The sequence below is a fragment of the Leucoraja erinacea genome, chromosome 22, assembly GCF_028641065.1.
Source record: "Leucoraja erinacea ecotype New England chromosome 22, Leri_hhj_1, whole genome shotgun sequence".
Taxonomy (NCBI): Eukaryota; Metazoa; Chordata; class Chondrichthyes; order Rajiformes; family Rajidae; genus Leucoraja; species Leucoraja erinaceus.
In genome coordinates, this window is record NC_073398.1 from 3,303,062 (window position 1) to 3,321,716 (window position 18,655).

Sequence of the window (18,655 nt, forward strand, 5' to 3'; positions counted from 1 at the left end):
CATCGAAGGGATTTACCCGAGTCGCTGCCTCAAAAAGGCAGCCAACATCATCAGAGATACACACCATCCTGGCCACACTCTCATTTCACCCCTGCCATCGGGAAGAAGGTACAGGAGCCTGAAAACTGTAACGTCCAGGATCAGGAACAGCTTCTTCCCTACAGCCATCAGGCTATTAAACACTACAACCTCAAATAAGCTAGAAAACAATACAAATGAACTGCAATAGACATTTTTTTTTATTGCACTATGGTTTGTTTTTTGAGTATGTGTGGATGTATGTATACATATATACACACAGTACATATGTATATAGATGTGTGTGTGTGTGTGTGTGTGCGCGCGTGTGTTGTGGGTAAGTGTGTGTGTGTGTGCACATACACACTGAACTTTTTTTTCTCTCTCGTTTATCATATTGTTTACAGTGCACTATGTTTACATATTGTGTTATGCTACAGCAAGTAAGGATTTCATTGTTCTATCTAGGACACACGACAATAAAACACTCTTGACTATTGGACTCTTGAGTAGCCTGATAATAGAAGGGGAGCAGCTGTTCCAGAGTCTGGTAGTATGCACGTTCAAGCTTCTAACACTTTGGAGAGGATGCAGAAGAGGTTTACCAGAATGCTGCATGGACGGGTGTTAGCTATAAGGGGAGGTTGAACAGACTTGAAGTTAAGACGCAAGATGAAGTAACTCAGCGGAACAGGCACTTGGTTTGCTTTGTTTTCTCTGATATGTTGAAGGTAGGAGGGGAGGTGCGATAGGAATATAAAATAAAGATGAGGGAGACAATCAGAACCTTTTTCCCCCAGGGTGGACATGTCAAAGGCTAGAGGGGACAGCTTTAAGTTGAGGGGCAATAAAGTTTAAAGGAGATGTGCAGGGCAATCTTTTCAACGTTGTACACAGGTTGGTGGGAGCCAGTAACATGCTGCCAGGGGTGGTGGTGGAGGTAGATATGTTAGTGCAATTTAAGAAGCTTTTAGATAGGCACATGTACATGCAGGGCATGGAGAGATATGGATTATGAGCAGGCAAGCCAGATTACCTTATCCTGGCATCATGTTCGGCACAGACATTGTGGGCTGAAGGGCCTGCTCCTGTGCGCTATTGTTCATTGTTCTATGAATCTGGTTCAATCACAGTCATACTATTTCAGAGATGTTTGGACAGCAGCTGACTGAATACTCTGTATTTTATTCCCTGGCCACAGAAATCAGCAGCAACGGTAGAACTTGGTAAGAGGGACAGTGCATCAGTAGGCATTACCTACTGCATTCTAAACTCTTGCATTGCTTCAAAAGATTTCTCCCCAACTTCACCAGAATCCAGGACACACATCCTTCACACCACATCCCAGTGCATTTAATGCAAGTGGCTGCTGTTGTAATCACTCCATTGTCCAGTACCAATGATCCAGTGATCACCACAGGGTTCATTATGAACACCCACACTGCAAGGAACAGGCACGTTGCTGATCAAAATTACACCCGCTTTGTTTCTTTATCGAGTACATCCTGCATCACATCATCCAGCTTTAAAATTATAAATAAATATGTTATGTTATATTTATTGTTTACCCAGTGCAGAGCTCAAACTTGCAGTATCTTTACATGTTGTGACCTTTCTCAGTTTCTGACATCGTGCTGCTCTTCTCTTTCATCCTCACCCTGGTCATTGCTCACGTTATCATCTTCATCAACACTATCATCATCATCAACACTATCATCATCATCATCATCTCCAAAGGTTTGTTCTGTAAAGCAGGTAAAGGTGAGTGAGCGGGCAGCAGCCTGTACTGCCAGAGCAGAGGTCAGGTGCAGGGAGGATGGTCCATGCCTTTCCGCGAGTCTCCGTCTTACAGCCGTCTGCTGCTGTTCACAAAGCGGCAATTGGGAATGTTCCTGCTTTCTGTCTGTGGGGTCCGAGCAGTGAGCCGAGCTGCCGTCTGCATCCCCCATTCCGGTAACGTTACTAAAGGTGGTATCATTTGAAAGCGCATCAGTGGATTCAAATGCGAGAGCACTGCAGCATTCTTGGCCATCAGGGGAGGTGTCTAATTGACCGAGGTCTTTCTGCTGCACGTCCTCCTCACAACCCTGGAGGTCATTTGCTCCAATGTCTACAGGCACCACCACTTCTCCCACCAGCAGTGGCACATCCATGGACGGCAGGGCTTTCAGAGCAGCTGCAAAATACATTTGAAATTCGGCAGAATATAGATTAAAAATTAAAAATGACACTATATAGTAATCACATACTTGGTTATTTTATAACGTTAAACTCAAGGGAATGACTACTATCCCAGCCCAGGTGGGACATCCACAGAAGAGAGCGTGGTGGGAAATGGAATGATGAATTTGAGTTTAGGGGCACGGAGGTCCTATTGCAGTTGTACAGGGCCCTGGTGAGACCACACCTGGAGTATTGTGTGTAGTTTTGGTTTCCTAATTTGACGAAGGACATTTTTGCTATTGAGGGAGTGCAGCAAAGGCTCATCAGGTTAATTTTCCGGAATGGCGGGACTGCCATATGATGAAAGAATGGATCGACTGGGCTTATATTCACTGGAATCTGGAAGGATGAGAGGGGATCTTATTGAAATATATAAAATTCTTAAGTGATTGGACAGGCTAGATGCAAGAAAAATGTTCCCTGTGTTGGGGGAGTCCAGAACCAGGGGTCACAGTTTAAGAATAAGGGGTAGGTCATTTAGGACTGAGATGATGAAAAACATTTTCACCCAGAGAGTTGTGAATCTGTGGTATTCTCTGCCACTGAAGGCAGTGGAGGCCAATTCACTGGATGTTTTCAAGAGAATATTGGAAATAGCTCTTAGGGCTAATGGAATCAAGGGATATGGGGAGAAAGAAGGAACGGGGTACTGATTGTGGATGATCAGTCATGATCATATTGAATGACAGTGCTGGCTCGATGGGTCGAATAGCCTACTTTCTATGTTTCTATGAAAGCCTGGCTCCCCGGAGCTGGAGTATGCAGGGCACATCAGGATTCCAGCGTTCCAGAGCTGGAGGTCAGCAGGCATGGCATTCATCCCATTTAGAGGTGGGAGAAGCCCCAGGCCAGCTACTGATCCTGGTGCTCCAGAGGTCATAAGTGATAGAAGTACAATTGGGCCATTCGGCCCATGAAGCCATTCAATCATGTCTGATCCATCTCTCCCTCCGAAAACCCCATTTTCCTGCCTTCTCCCCATAACTCCTGACACCTGAACTAATCAAGGATCTATCTATCTATCTCTGCCTTAGAAATATCCAATCATATTTTAGGGAACACCTGTACCGTTCCCAATTCCGGGGGGGTGGGGGGTGTCCAGTTCTGGAGGGGTCTGGACTCATTACTGATTCTGGTGCTCAGGAGGGAGGGAATATCAGGCCTGATCCTAATCCTGGTGTTCTGGAACTGGCGAGTCTGCTCCATCTCTTTCCCTTTAGTTGGTGATGATAACCATCCCTGACCTTCTGTGCAGATGCCACTGCTGAAACAAGCCACCGTTTTGAGATTGGTCTGGATGCCATTAACACCATTTCCTTTTTTAGTGATTTTTTCCTCATTGTTACTCTTTGATCCACTTGCCAATCCACTAAACATTCCCTTGGTGTCTCCACCCACCCACTGACGCAGAGTAGATGTTGAGATTTAGTAGCTTGCTTAGTTTAGTGCAGTTTCGAGATACAGTGTGGAAACGGGCTGTTTCCAATTTACAATTTTACCAAGCCAATTAACCTACAAACTTGTACGTCTTTGGAGTGTGGGAAGAAATGAGAGGACCCCGAGAAATCCCACACAGGTCACAGGGAGAAAGTACAAACTCCATACAGACAGTACCCATAGTCAGGATGGAACCTAGGTCTCTGGGGCTTTACAGCACCGCTGGAATATTCTCATCAGTAATATTCTTATCTAATCAGAGCGATTTTAGCCAAGGCTTGTTGCTGGGTGTTGGGATCAAGGTTTAATCAGACACTGTACAGGAATAGTTCTCTTGAAATGAAAGCTGCATGTTCCATTTGATATTGCTACACAATGCCAAGATCCCCATAATCTCCAGCACAACCACAACTACTGTAAAGGAGCGACTGTGAAATAATTCACGAGTTAACTCTGACGAGATGGGGAACTGGGGAAAAGGCTGCAGCTAAAGTCGCCAGGTAAGGGCTAGACTCCCTCTACTGTCTGTCTGTTTCACTCTTCCCAAGGGATGCAGGTCTTGGCATCAGGGAATGGCCTGGATTACAATGGACCATTGTAGGCACCACCATTCCTTGATCATCGTTACTTTTTGCATATCTTTCTTTCATTTATTCTATCTTTCTCTCTCTCTCTCTCTCTCTATATATATCTTGTTTCCCACTCCCCTGACTTTCGGCCCATCACGTCTACTCCACCATTCAATCATGGCTGATCTATCTCTCCCTCTCAACCCCATTCTCCTGCCTTCTCCCCATAACCCCCGACACCCGTCCAAATCAATGATCAGTGATGTCAGGTTATGGAAGAGGATTCAATGGTGCGGCTTTTCCTTGCCACCTCTCACAACCCGAGAGGCTCAACGAGCTAAAATATCTCCAGCCTTCAGAAAGATTTAAGAATTGTACAAGAATGACTCTCACTTTGGGGCCGAATGGCTCTGCAGTCAGCAGCAGTGACACTCATGCCCACATCTCGGGTCACGACCAGACACTCTGATTGTCCGGTCATTTCCAATTTCCTTATGACATGAGGCCATTCAGACCATCAAGCCCATGTCAGTTCTCCGAACATCCGTCTCAATCCCATTCCCTACCGGTTGTCCTACGCTCTTCATGGCTATCCCCTCCCCAGTGATTGTCCTGACACCACTTACCCAGGAGCACGGGACAGCTGCCAGTTAACTTATCAAAGGTAGACAAAAATGCTGGAGAAACTCAGCGGATGAGGCAGCATCTATGGAGCGAAGGAATAGGCGACGTTTCGGGTCGAGACCCTTCTTCAGATTGATGTCGGGGGGGGTAGGGGTAAAGAAAGGAAGAGGCGGAGACAGTGGGCTGTGGGAGAGCTGGGAAGGGGAGGGGAAGGTGGGAGAGAGCAAGGACTACCTGAAATTGGAGAAGTCAATGTTCATACCGCTGGGGTGTAAACTACCCAAGCAAAATATGAGGTGCTGCTCCTCCAATTTGCGGTGGGACTCACTCTGGCCATGGAGGAGGCCCAGGACCGATGAGGTCGGATTTGGAATGGGAAGGGGAGTTGAAGTGCTGAGCCACTGGGAGATCAGGTTGGTTATTGCGAACAGGGCGGAGGTGTTGGGAGAAGCGATCGCCAAGCCTGAGCTTGGTCTTGCTGATGTAGAGCAGTTGACACCTGGAACAGCTGATGCAATAGATGAGGTTGGAGGATGTGCAGGTGAACCTCTGCCTCACCTGGCAAGACTGTTTGGGTTCTTGGATGGAGTTGAGGGGGGAGGTAAAGCGATAAGTGTAGCATTTTCTGTGGTTGCAAGGGAAAGTACCAGGGGGAGGGGGTGATTTTGGTGGGAAGGGACGAAATGATCAGGGAGTTACAGAGGGAACGGTCTCTGCGGAAAGCAGAAAGGGGAGGAGATGGGACGTTGTGGCCAGTGATGGGATCCCGTTGGAGGTGGGGAAAATGTCGGGGGATTATATGTTGTATGCGACGGCTGGTAGGGTGGAAGGCGAGGACAAGGGCGACTCTGTCCTTATTACGAGTCGGGGGATGGGGAGTGAGAGCAGAGCTGCGGGATATAGAGGAGACCCTGGTGAGAGCCTCATCTATACTTATCAATGCATGGTTGGGGTGTGGAAGGAAACCATGCACTCACAGCGAGAATGTGCAAGTTCCACACAGACAGTACCAGAAGTTACATCTGAACCTGAGTCACTGGAACTGAACAGTAACGGTTACTAACTGCTGCATCATTAACTCCTGCAGCATGGAAACAGGTCCGAAACGTCACCCATTCCTTCTCTCCAGAGATGCTGCCTGTCCCGCTGAGTTACTCCAGCATTTTGTGTCCAGCATCTGCAGTTCTTTCCTATGCACTTCAGACAAATGAGTTACTATCGACTAACAACCATCCATAGACACTAATCATACAGTGATCCCGTTTACTTTTATGTCCCCCACGTTCTACACCCACCTCCACAAGAGGGGCAATTTACAGGGGTCAATTAACCTTCCAACCCGCTTGTGTTTGGGATCTGGGAGGAGACCAGGGCACCTGGGTGAAACCCACGCAGTCATAGGGATGTACAAGCACGCAGCTGGGTCAGCACGCAGCTTCGAGCCAGCACCGCCATTCATTGTGATCATGGCTGATCGTCCCCTATCAATAACCCGTGCCTGCCTTCTCCCCATATCCCTTGACTCCACTAGCCCCCTAGAGCTCTAACTCTCTCTTAAATCCATCCAGTGACTTGGACTCCACTGCCCGCTGTGGCAGGGAATTCCATAAATTCACAACTCTCTGGGTGAAAACGTTTTTTCACACCTCCGTCTTAAATGACCTCCCCTTTATTCAAAGACTGTGACCCCTGGTTCTGGACTCGCCCAACATTGGGAACATTTTTCCTGCATCTAGCTTGTCCAGTCCTTTTATCATTTTATATGTTTCTATAAGATTCCCCCTCATCCTTCTAAACTCCAGTGAATACAAGCCTAGTCACACCAACTGTTGTAGCACCTACTGGCTCCCGACTGCTTTCCTGCCAGATTGGTCTGGATAGAGTGAACGTGGAGAGGATGTTTCCTCTAGTGGGAGAGTCTACGACCAGAGGCCATAGTCTCAGAATAAAAGGATGTACCTTTAAAAAGATGAGGAAGGAAGCAGATGAGGGGGAATTTCTTTAGTCAGAGAATGATGATTCTGTGGAATCTCATTGCCACAGAAGGCTGTCAATGGATATTTTAAAGGTGAAGATAGATATATTCTTGATTAGTACTGGTGTCAGGGGCTATGGGGAGAAGGCAGGATAATGGGGTTGAGAGGGAAGAATAGATCAGCCATGATTGAATGGCGAGTAGACTCAGTGGGCTAAATGACCTAATTCTGCTCCTAAAACTTATGAACTTGACATAATTCCTGTTCCAGACACTGACATCAGCACAGGATCAGTGCAGCGACCCATGAGAGAAAAAAAAAAACACATTGCTGCCCAATGCCAGCACTGAGATCCAGCAAATTATCAGAATAATTAGTAAATTCATCTTCTAATTCTTGGCAAAAGAGCTGAGCAGTGACTAGGATTTGGCTCACCTTGGTCATTGAAAAGAAGTTGCTTCCACTTCTGCCTCTCCAACTCAGAGGCCTTGAATCCCAGTACACTTTTCAGTTCCTGAAGCACTCTCCTGGACTCCTCCCTCTCTCGCTTCTCCTTTTCTCGCTCTTCCGGTGACAAGCAGCAATAGGAACCGCTTCGGAAGTCTCCATCCGAGTCAGATTCTTCAACGTAAGCTTCAAATTCCTGCACACAAAGAAAGAGAACCATCAAACTGCCACATTTGAACAAGCAAAAGTATGTCTTCTGATTCAGAAGCTAATTGAGCAGTCCTGAGCCACTATCTACCTCAATGGAAACCCTTGGAGTATCTTTGATCAGACTTAATCTTGCACTAAACGTTATTCACGTTATTCTCTTTATCATGTATCTGTGCCCTGTGGATGACTGGATTGTAATCATATATGGTTAGCACACAACAAAAGCTTTTTACTGTACCTCGGTATGCGTGACTCAATTTACAGTGTGTTAAATATAAGCAAACCTATTGGGTAGAAATTTGGCTTACGCTTGCTAATGTACAAAGCAGTATGTTTATAGAATTTGATTAAGCAAACTGGCAAACTCTGCTGCTATATATTCTCTGAATGTGGGGCAAACAAGTCAGTATGGATGTGATGGGCCAAAGGGCCTGTTTGTGTACTGTAGGTGCTGTGTGTCCCATGATAATAATACTTGCTGTTAGATTCCATGCTCACATATATAACTGTGCACTAACACTGCAGATGCCAATTTACGTTTTGCTTCTTCTTTTGATTGGATTCAAACCACTGTAAGCCTTCACCAGTTTTAATATGCCATAAAAACAGGGCAGGAATCTAAGAATGTTAAGAGTTTGGACTGCAAAAAACGTCCACTGCAAATTCACAATTCTTTCAACCAGTGGAGGAAAACTTTATGTTCACATGATCTAGGAGTAGAATTAGGCCATTCGGCCCATCAAATCTACTCTGCCATTCAATTATGGCTCTTGTATCTTTCCCTCTCAACCCCATTCTTTTGCCCTCCCCATAACCCCTGACGCCCGTACTAATCAAGAATCTATCAATCTCCACCTTAAAAATACACTGACTTGGCCTCCGAGGCCTTCTGTGGCTCATTAGACTCGTACTGCAACTAGCAATCTGCCGGAGGAACTCAGCTGGTCAGGCAGCAGCTGGTCTGGGGGAGGGGGGGGGGGGGGGGGGGGGGGGGGGGGGGGGAGAAAAGGGAAGTATCCACGTTTTGGCTTGAAATGCTGCATCATGGATCATTTAGATTCATGCAACTTGGCAAGTGGGCCTTACTACCGACTGCCCTACAAACCTGGCAACTGGTGGACAAAGAAAACAACATAGCACATATCCAAATATTTGAACTTGAGTCGCAAAGTACACATTTAGATGCGTTTCTAGCCAAGTTACTGGGGAATGAGGTATTAAACCAGCTCTAGAAAGACTCCAACCAAAGCAAGAGATCAACACAGATTTTTACAATATCAAAGTATCGCTTTCAGTTATAGTTGGCCAGGAATAAAAACAACATGCTGTTTTCTAAATTCCACACAATTATGAACAATAGCCAGGAATTTTCTTGGAGTTGCTACAGCTCCGTATTGGAATCGTGAACAGGATTTGTGGTGAATTTGTGATACAGCAACAGCAGTGCGAGTGAGGGACCACCTACTCACAAGCTATGCATCAATGTAAACATCTTCCCACCTGCTCTTCGGGGACTGGATCCTGATCTTTGATCTGCACCACTGTTTTTTCTGAGGATTGTGAGGCTGGAATCAAATTATTGTTCAGTCTACCTGGTCCATCTGCAATACAAAAAAATGACATTTGTGGATAAAACATTCAAACTGTACATTTCACCAGTAGCTAGATATGTTGAAGATGAAGCCATGCAAACTTTCAGCCTGAAGATATTGATTTCTCTAACTTCAAGCAACCCTTGCATTCCCTCTTTCTCAGTCCCACCCCCACCCAAGTCCTCTTGATAATTTTACCGTTTGTATTCACCTTGTTCCCAGCCAACAATGAACCATTGTGGGCTTCACCTATCCCGAGTCATTGATGCTGGCTGACCCGCTGAGTTACTCCAGCATTTTGTGTCTATCTTCGGTGTAAACCAGCATCTTTGGCTCCTTAGATACATAGAAACATTGAAAATAGGTGCAGGAGGAGGCCATTCGGCCCTTTGAGCCTGCACCGCCATTCATTGCTGATCGTCCCCAATCAATAACCCATGCCTGCCTTCTCCCCATATCCCTTGATTCCACTAGCCCCCAGAGCTCTATCTAACTCTCCCTTAAATCCATCCAGTGATTTGGCCTCCACTGCCCTCTGTGGCAGGGAATTCCATAAATTCACAACTCTCTGGGTGGAAAAGTTTTTTCTCACCTCAGTCTTAAATGGCCTCCCCTAAGATCCTTCTTACAAGGTATCCACCTGTACATTTCCACAATCCCTTACTTGTGATAATTCAGCGACGCCTGCACACCATTCCCTCAAACAGCACACTGCCATATGTACACACAACCAGGAGCAGGACTTACTGGGTCCCTTGAGCCGGCATGGGCATTCACAGAACACGGAAGAGTACAAGTTCTTGCATCTACATATCTCTGGAGATCTATCCTGAGCCCAGCACATGAATGCAACCATAAATAAAGCTAATCAAACACTCTAGTTCCTAAGAAGATTGAAGAGATTTGCGATGTTGCTGAATACCCTATTAAACATCTATAGGTGCACAGTAAAGAGCATATCGACTAGTTGCATCACGGCTGGGTTTGGCCATTCGAATGCCCAGGAACAAAGCAGACTACAGAGAATACTAGACGTTGCCTGTCCATCACAAGTTTTGACCTCCCCAACATTTAAAGGCAACTCAACAAGGCAGCTAATATCAAAGATCCACATCACCCTGACCATGCTCATATTTTACTACTCCGATTGGGAAGACAGTACAGGAGCCTGACAACACTGACCAAGAACAGATTATTTCCAACAGATTCTTCAACCATCAGGCTCTTGAACTTTACACAACACTAACCAGCAGTTTCAGTTTAGTTTATTGTCACGTGTACCGAGGTACAATGAAAAACTTGTTGTTGCGTGCTAACCAGTCAGCAGAAAGACAATTACAATTGATCCATTTACAGTGTATAGATACACAAGGGAATAACGTTCAGTGCAAGTTAAAGCCAGCAAAGTCCGATCAAGGATAGTCCGAGGGTCATCAAAGAGGTACATAGTAGTTCAGCACTGCTCTTTGGTTGTGGTAGAATAATCCAGTTGCCTGATAACAGCCGGGAAGAAACTGTCCCCAAACAAACTGCCCCTGAATCTGGTGGTGTGCATTTTCACACTTCTATACCTTTTGCCTGATGGTAGAAGAGAGGAGGGAGTGGCCAGGGTGCGACTCGGCCTTGAATGCTGGAGTAACTCGTTGTGATTTTGTATGGACAGTGTCTTTGGTTACACAATGGACTTTGCTTCTGCACTATCATAGTTACCTAATATTATGGTCATCCATTTATTTTATTATTGATTATGTATTTATTTGTGTGTTATTGCATTAAAGGGGCCTGATAAGCTGTGACAGGTACCCCAGCACCTCACTTGTTCCATCTTGCCAACCATAATCCCTAAGCTATGTCCTGCTTTTGTACAAATACAACAGCAGCCATGTACAATGCAGAAATCTAGATCCAGGGTAAATAAGGAAAATTAATTGTACATTCACAACTGTGTGTTGTGTGGTGTCTTTTTAAAATTTAAAAGTTTTTTTTTTTTTTTCCTCCCACAAATATGTAATTACTGATTCTGTTCCATTCTGTTTTGTAGTTTTTTGCACAATCCGCAAGCATTGCCACTTTTCATTTCACTGCACATCTCGTTTGCGTATGTGACGAATAAACTTGACTTGCTTTGACAACTATCTTTCATGCAATTCCTTCACACAGACAATGAAATCCCAAGCCAAATCCAAAATAAATTTCTGAGAGTTGTGGACACAGCCCAGTACATTGTGAAAAGCAGACTCCCCTTTCTCCCCACCACACTGCTACCACAGAGGGCAGTGGAGGCCGTCAATGGATATTTTTAAGATGGAGATGGATAGATTCTTGATTAGTACGGGTGTCAGGGTTATGGGGAGAAGACAATAGAATGCTTGATTCTAGCTATGATTGAATGGCGGAGTAGACTAATGGGCCGTATTTATCATTCTGCTTCTACAACCTACAAATTTATAAACTCCATCCACATACACACCGCCTGGGGAAAGCAGCCAACATAACCAAGACCACCCGTACCACAGTCATTCCCTCCTCAACCCACTCCATTGGGTAGATGATACAAAAGCTTGAAACCACATACCACCAGATTAAAGGACAGCTTCTCACCCACTATTATCAGACTCCTGAATGAACCTCATACAAGCCAAGGATGTATTCCCGATCTGCACTCCTTTACTCTGCACTCCGTCTGTATCTGTAATAGCACATTTTGCGTGGTTTGATTGCATTCATGTATGGACGTCTAACCCGGACAACACACTAAATTATCTTTTCTCTACTATATCTTTGTAGACATGACAATAAACCAATACCATAACCCGGGACCTCCTAGCACTCCAAGGTAAATTCCATCTGACAGATTTTCTGTAGTCCTCACACCCGCACAGAATTGATAAGACTGATCAAGTTTTGTACTTTCGATATTTCTAATTGTTTGAAATATTGCGGGCCGCAATTCAGGAATTTGCAATTCTGTTACTTTACCAGCAGAAATCAAACATCAGCAACGCAGGATTCTGAATGAGTTGGACCTTTTGTTACTCATTGCAGTAAATCTCAAACAACACTTCTAGTTGTTCATTATCTTCCAGCACAGACAGAGCACTTATCTTTTCTACAGTTTCCTTTGAATGGTATTCTTTATTGCTCATTTCCTTAAAGGACTTACAAATAGCGAACGTCTGGTGAAAATGAATGACCCCTTCCCCTCTGGGTCTTGGGTTCAAATCAAGCCCAGACATTTGGGGATGGAAGCCTTTCCTCTCAAATATTAAGAATTTAAAATGTATTTAGGACAAAATAGGCCCAGGTCTTGGCACAAATTTTTCTACCCAGGAATTAGATAATAAATATAGATTGGTGAACCAAATTAAGAATAATACTGAAGTAGACAGGTCCTTTTTCATCAGGGTGGAAAAGTCAAAGATTAGAGGGCATAGATTTAAGGCAAGAGTGGCAGAATTTAAAGGAGATGTGTGGACATTATACATACACTTATAGCGAATTGTGGACACAGCCCAGGCCATCACACAAAACAACCTCCCTTCTATTGATTCCATTTATACCTCATACTGCCTCGGCAAGGCCAGCCGCCTAATCAAGGTGTCGCACCCTGGCCACTTCCTCTTCTCTCCTTTCCCATCGGGCAAAAGGTATAGAAGTGTGAAAATGCACACCTCCAGATTCAGGGACAGTTTCTTCCCAGCTGTTATCAGGCAACTGAATCATCCTACCACAATCAGAGAGCGGTGCTGAACTACGATCTACCTCTTTGATGCCCCTCGGACTATCTTTGACTGGCCTTTGCTGACTTTACCTTGCACTAAAAGTTATTCCCTTATCAAGTATCTATACACTGTAAATGGATTGATTATAATCATGTATTGTCTTTCTGCTGACTGGTTAGCACACAACATAAAGCTTTTCACTGTACCTCAGTACACGTGACAATAAACTAAACTGAACTGATCTGCAGTGATGGGTGCTTGGAATGCGCAGCCATGGGTGATGGTGGAGGCAGAGGCTTTCAGATAGTCACATATATGCAGAGAATGGAGGGATGTGGATCACATGCAGGCAGAGGAGATTTATTTAATCTGGCATGTTTGGCTTGGTCATTAACAGGCTGAAGGGCATGTTCCTGTGTTGCACTGTTCTGTGGTTGAGGAATTACTGGACCAATGTGTGGCAGAATCGCCTCCTGGACCGGCTACTGTGTTATGAGAAAGGATTAATGAATATTTGTGTCAAATCCCCTCCCAGAAGAGCAATTATAAGGTGGCAAAATTCTTCATTAAGATGCAGAATGAGAAATGTAGAATGTTAGCATTCATAGCAAAAGGATTTGAGTATAGGAGCAGGGAGGTTCTACTACAGTTGTACAGGGACTTGGTGAGACCACACCTGGAGTATCGCGTACAGTTTTGGTCTCCAAATCTGAGGAAGGACATTATTGCCATAGAGGGAGTACAGAGAAGGTTCACCAGACTGACTCCTGGGATGTCAGGACTTTCATATGAAGAAAGACTGGATAGACTTGGCTTGTACTCGCTAGAATTTAGACGATTGAGGGGGGATCTTATAGAAACTTACAAAATTCTTAAGGGGTTGGACAGGCTAGATGCAGGAAGATTGTTCCCGATGTTGGGGAAATCCAGAACAAGGGGTCACAGTTTAAGGATAAAGGGGAAATCTTTTCGGACTGAGATGAGAAAACCATTTTTTTTTTACACAGAGAGTGGTGAATCTCTGGAATTCTCTGCCACAGAATATATTTGAGGCCAGTTCATTGGCTATATTTAAGAGCGAGTTAGATGTGGCACTTGTGGCTAAAGGGATCAGGGGGTATGGAGAGAAGGCAGGTACAGGATACCGAGTTGGATGATCAGCCATGATCATATTTAATGGCGGCGCAGGCTCGAAGGGCCGAATGGCCTACTCCTGCACCTATTTTCTATGTTTCTACATTTCTATGAAAGTGGATTGCAAGAATCTAAATCAAGAAAACTATAAAGTAACATGATGTGAGCTTGCTCTGACAAACAGAGGAACATTAGTCATTACAGTAAGTGATGACGGTTGATAGACAATGGCTAGCAATTAAAGGGTGCTTGGATAAATTGCAATTGTTCATTCTTGTCTGAAGCAGAAACAAAACAGAAAAGGTGGCCCAACCTGATGCTTCAGGGCGGCACAGTGGCGCAGAGGGTAGAGCTGCTGCCTCACAGCGCCAGAGACCCGGGTTCGACCCTGACTACGGGTGCTGTCTGTACGGAGTTTGTACCCTCTCCCCGTGATCTGCGCGGGTTTTCTCCGGGTGCTCCGGTTTTCTCCCACACTCCAAAAAAAGACGTGCAGGTTTGTAGGTTAATTGGCTTGGTATAATTGTCCTTAGTGTGTGTAGGATAGTGTTAGTGTGCGGGGATCGCTGGTCGTTGCAGACTCGGTGGGCCGAAGGGCCTATTTCTGCGCTGTATCTCTAAACTTCAAAATAAATTATCGATATGTTAGATTCAAAGATAAATATATAAGGAGAAATAGTGAAGATGAGCAATATGAAAGGCTGGGAAAAAAATGACAAACCTGAGATATGGGAGATTTATAATTCAGCAAAGGAAGACAAAGGCATTGATTGGAAAGGAGAGCAAGTAAGTATAAAAGTATATTTGCGCAGGACATCAAAAGTGACTGTAAAAGCTTCTGTAGATGTGCGAAGGGAAAAGAATTAGTGAGGACAACAGTAGGTCTCGTGTATCAAAAAGAGGGGAAACAAAGGAATGGTACACAATTAAACAGATGATGTCGTCACAAAATATACAGATAATTAATGAGGAATATCAGGGAACATGGGGTCAAGTAAAAGGGAGAAACTACAGAATATCAGTATTAGTAGGCAATTGGTTTGGGGGGCATTGAAGGGATTCAAGTCTAGTTCCGCTGAGTTACTCTGGCATTTTATGCCTATCGTCAGGGTAAACTAGCATCTGCAGTTCCTTCCTACACATTTGGTCTGCATTCCAGAGTACTGAAGGAAACAACCCTAGAAATAGTGGAGGTATTAGTTTAAGAAGGAACTGCAGATGCTGGAAAAATTAAAGGTAGTTTAGAGGGATATGGGCCAAACGTGGGCATGTGGGACTGTTGTAGGTGGGTAGTTGGTGTGGGCAAGTTGGGTCGAAGGGCCTGTTTCCACGCTGTTTGACTAAGAACTATTCACAACTTTACCCAAATGTGGTGGCTGCTTGCCAAATGCTCTCCCACCAGTATTTGCAGTTAAATGGTAAAACAGATGGTTTCTAATTGAGGGAAACTATGAAACTAGAAACTTGTATCCAAAGGACTCCTTGTGAACCCGTGGTCAAAAATAATTTATTTTAATTCCAAGTGTTCCATAGAAATACCATGTTTAGTTTTACAGAACCCAAGTTAGTCTGCCAGTTAGTGTACACCCAGCAAAGCCGCATCTAAGTTCACCCCAGTCACAAACTATCACATTGCACAAAATGGAGTCACTCGGGTCAATAATGGGCAGATCATTTCTCAGTACTAACAGGAGATGGTTATTCTATCTTACTCCATTATAATTAGCATGAAAGAATTCGATGCTCGAGCTTGATTCTGGGCCTCATCCAGAAAGAAGACAACAAAAATCTAACGCGTTACAGTATAACAGAGGACCATTAAGAGCGCACCCAATCTTACAAGCTTCATGTTTAGGATGGAACTGCAGATGCTGGTTTAAACCGAAGATAAATATAAAATGCTGGAGTAACTCAGCGGGACAGGCAGCATCTCTGGAGAGAAGGAATGGGTGACGTTTTTGGTCGAGACCCTTCTTCAGTATGAACCCTTCAGTAGAGACCCTTCAGTATGAAGAAGGGTCTCAACCCGAAACGTCGCCCATTCCTTCTCTCCAGAGATGCTGCCTGTCCCGCTGAGTTACTCCAGCATTTTGTGCCTATCGTACAAGCTTCCTTCTCTGTTGTAAAGTTCAATTATATATTTCCATTGCATTTAAATCTAATAATCTCAGCTTCAATAGTTTTTGTTTTTAATTGTGGTGTGGCAGGGTGGGGTGAAAATGGCATTCCCACAAGGGGTCAGAAAATGAATGCAGCACTTGGAAGGGACAAAAGAAAAAGAAATAAAAGGCGGGGTCCAGTGTCACAGCTTCAGAAATCCAATTTCCCTTCCTGTTGTGCATTACGCAGGCAACATGGAAATATCTAAGTGATTAAATAATACAATTGGATGGTTACTATCTTCTTTGGAGAGGATGTAAAGAACCAGTGGACACAACTTCTGTGTACTGAATTGTCCAGGGGAGAGAAAATAACCATAGAAACAAGAGAGGGCCGTGACAGTGGTACAGATATGGAGGGGCAAATATGTGTGGAAATTACAGAGAGGAGCAAACTGTTGCTTAGTGTTATTACTGCAAAAAGAAAAGACCAGGATTAGTAGTATGCCGATGGTCATCATTGAGGTGAGTCACGTTTATGTGCTGTATGACTTTAATCCTGGAGGAGGGAAGTATATCAGAAGAATATGAAGAATATCTGAAGAATATCTGAAGAAGGGTCTCGACCCGAAACGTCACCCATTCCTTCTCTCCAGAGGTGTGGCCTGTCCCGCTGAGTTACTCCAGCATTTTGTGTCTACCATCGAAGTATATCTGAAGTGTGTTCAGGAGAATATTTGTGACAGAGCATTCCAGCCCAACAAGTGGGGGGAAGAGTGGAGATACAAGGTTCTGAAGAAGGGTCCCGTCCCAAAACATTGCCCATCCACATTCTCCATTGATGCTGCCCGACCTACCGAATTCCTCCTGCACTTTGTGTTTTGAAGGATGGAGCAATCTCTTTGGAAAAGATGGACCTAGTGTCAGCGGAGGAACACACACAGAACTCGATTAGTATGGGTGTCAGGGGTTATGGGGTGGAGGCAGGAGAATGGGGTTGAGAATTAAATATAGATCAGCCTTGATTGAATGGCAGAGTAGACTTGGTGGGCCAAATGGCCCAATTCTGCTTCTATAACTTACTAACTTATGAGTGTGCTCAGAAATTCAGGATTGACTGTGATAAAGGACAAGGAAAAACAGAGGATAAAATACTTCATTTTGAGAACATTGAAAGTGGATTCGGCTCGAATAGATTAGAAGCAAAAATTTGCAAGTGAAACTGTAATTGAATAGCAGGCAGACTAAAGAAATTATTTGAGTGTAATCTAATTACATTCCCATCAAGGGAAAAGATAAAGCAAAAGCCAGAACTCCCTGGATGATGGAGTGACTGAGATTATGCTGGACAAATGACAGAGGCAGCACAGATTCAATGGATCAAATCCCATCCCCCTGTGCTGTAATAATTCTGAGATCCTATAATATATTTCAATTAGTTATGCCTTCATTCAATGTCTGCATTTCTTTCAAAATGAAATTCCTAATTCACGTCACTGGAATGACCCTGGATGTAGTGAAATACAGAATTGAGAGTGCTTGACCACAATCTTCAGATCAGTATTAATGAGCTCAAGTAGTCTCGACACACAATTCGAGCTTGGCACATGATTCGAGTCATCTGAAAGTGCAGCTATGCCAGCACATAAAGTTGATCCTTCAGTTTTAGGGTTTGATACAGTGATCTAAACAACTCCGAAACATGCTCACAAAAGCTACTTGGTCTTCACAAGAGTTACTTGCTCTTCAGGTGACATGCTGAGTAGACGTGCCACTACCAAGTGTAAAATTAGATGAAAAATACCCCATTACAAATTTACCAATGGAATACTGTTTGGCAAGCCAATAGTGATTTATTGAAGCTTTGTTCCCACTCGTCATGCCAGTGAATTGCTAGGAAGGTCAGGAAAGGTTTATCATACTGGGTTTCTCGAAGTGAGCCTCACTGTTACGACTGACAAAAACTGGAGGGGCTCCAAAAGTGTGATACACAGACAATAACGAGTAGGAAACTGTTTGTGTAATTTTGTGAACCTCTCACTGCCTTCAAGATCGATGACTGCTGTGGTGAGCCTGCAACAATGCTCCCCTGACATCAGTTCAATTGCACATGACTGATTAAGGAGCAAACTTCATTACAGAAAGGAGTGAATAATTTTATCAGGAATCTATTTTTGAACAGCCGCTTTGGCTTTGAAAGAAAATCTGTTTCCAATCTTGTAAACTACCCAAACAGAAGTAATTTCTGAGAAGGGAAGGAAGAAGCTGACTAAAGCACTTGTGATACTTGCGGCTCACTAACGCGGGATGTTTAGTTTAGTGATACAGTGCGGAAACAGGCCCTTCGGCCCACATGGTCTGTGCCAACCAGCGATCCTCGCACACAACATTATCCTACACACTGGGGACAATTTATAATGATACCAAGCCAAATAACTTGCAAATCTGCATGTCTTTGAAGTGTGGGAGAAAACCGGAGATCCCCGAGAAAACCCACACAGGTCACGGAAAGAACATACAAACTCCATACAGACAAGCACATAATCAGGATCGAACCCAGGTCTCAAGCGGTGTAAGGCAGCATCTCAACTGTTCAGCCGCCCT

General features: G+C 44.3%; 1 protein-coding gene across 1 annotated transcript in view; it reads right to left on the reverse strand.

The window, feature by feature from the left end:
* Window positions 1-356: 356 nt before the first annotated feature.
* vezt (vezatin, adherens junctions transmembrane protein) overlaps window positions 357-18,655 on the reverse strand; it is an 85,701-nt gene continuing 67,402 nt past the window's right edge. The window contains exons 10-12 of the mRNA XM_055652780.1: window positions 9,005-9,105; window positions 7,283-7,490; window positions 357-2,194 (exon numbers count right to left, since the gene is read on the reverse strand). Coding sequence (XP_055508755.1) covers window positions 1,635-2,194; window positions 7,283-7,490; window positions 9,005-9,105 — 869 coding nt within the window. The 3' untranslated portion in view covers window positions 357-1,634. The remainder of the gene's footprint in view (window positions 2,195-7,282; window positions 7,491-9,004; window positions 9,106-18,655) is intronic.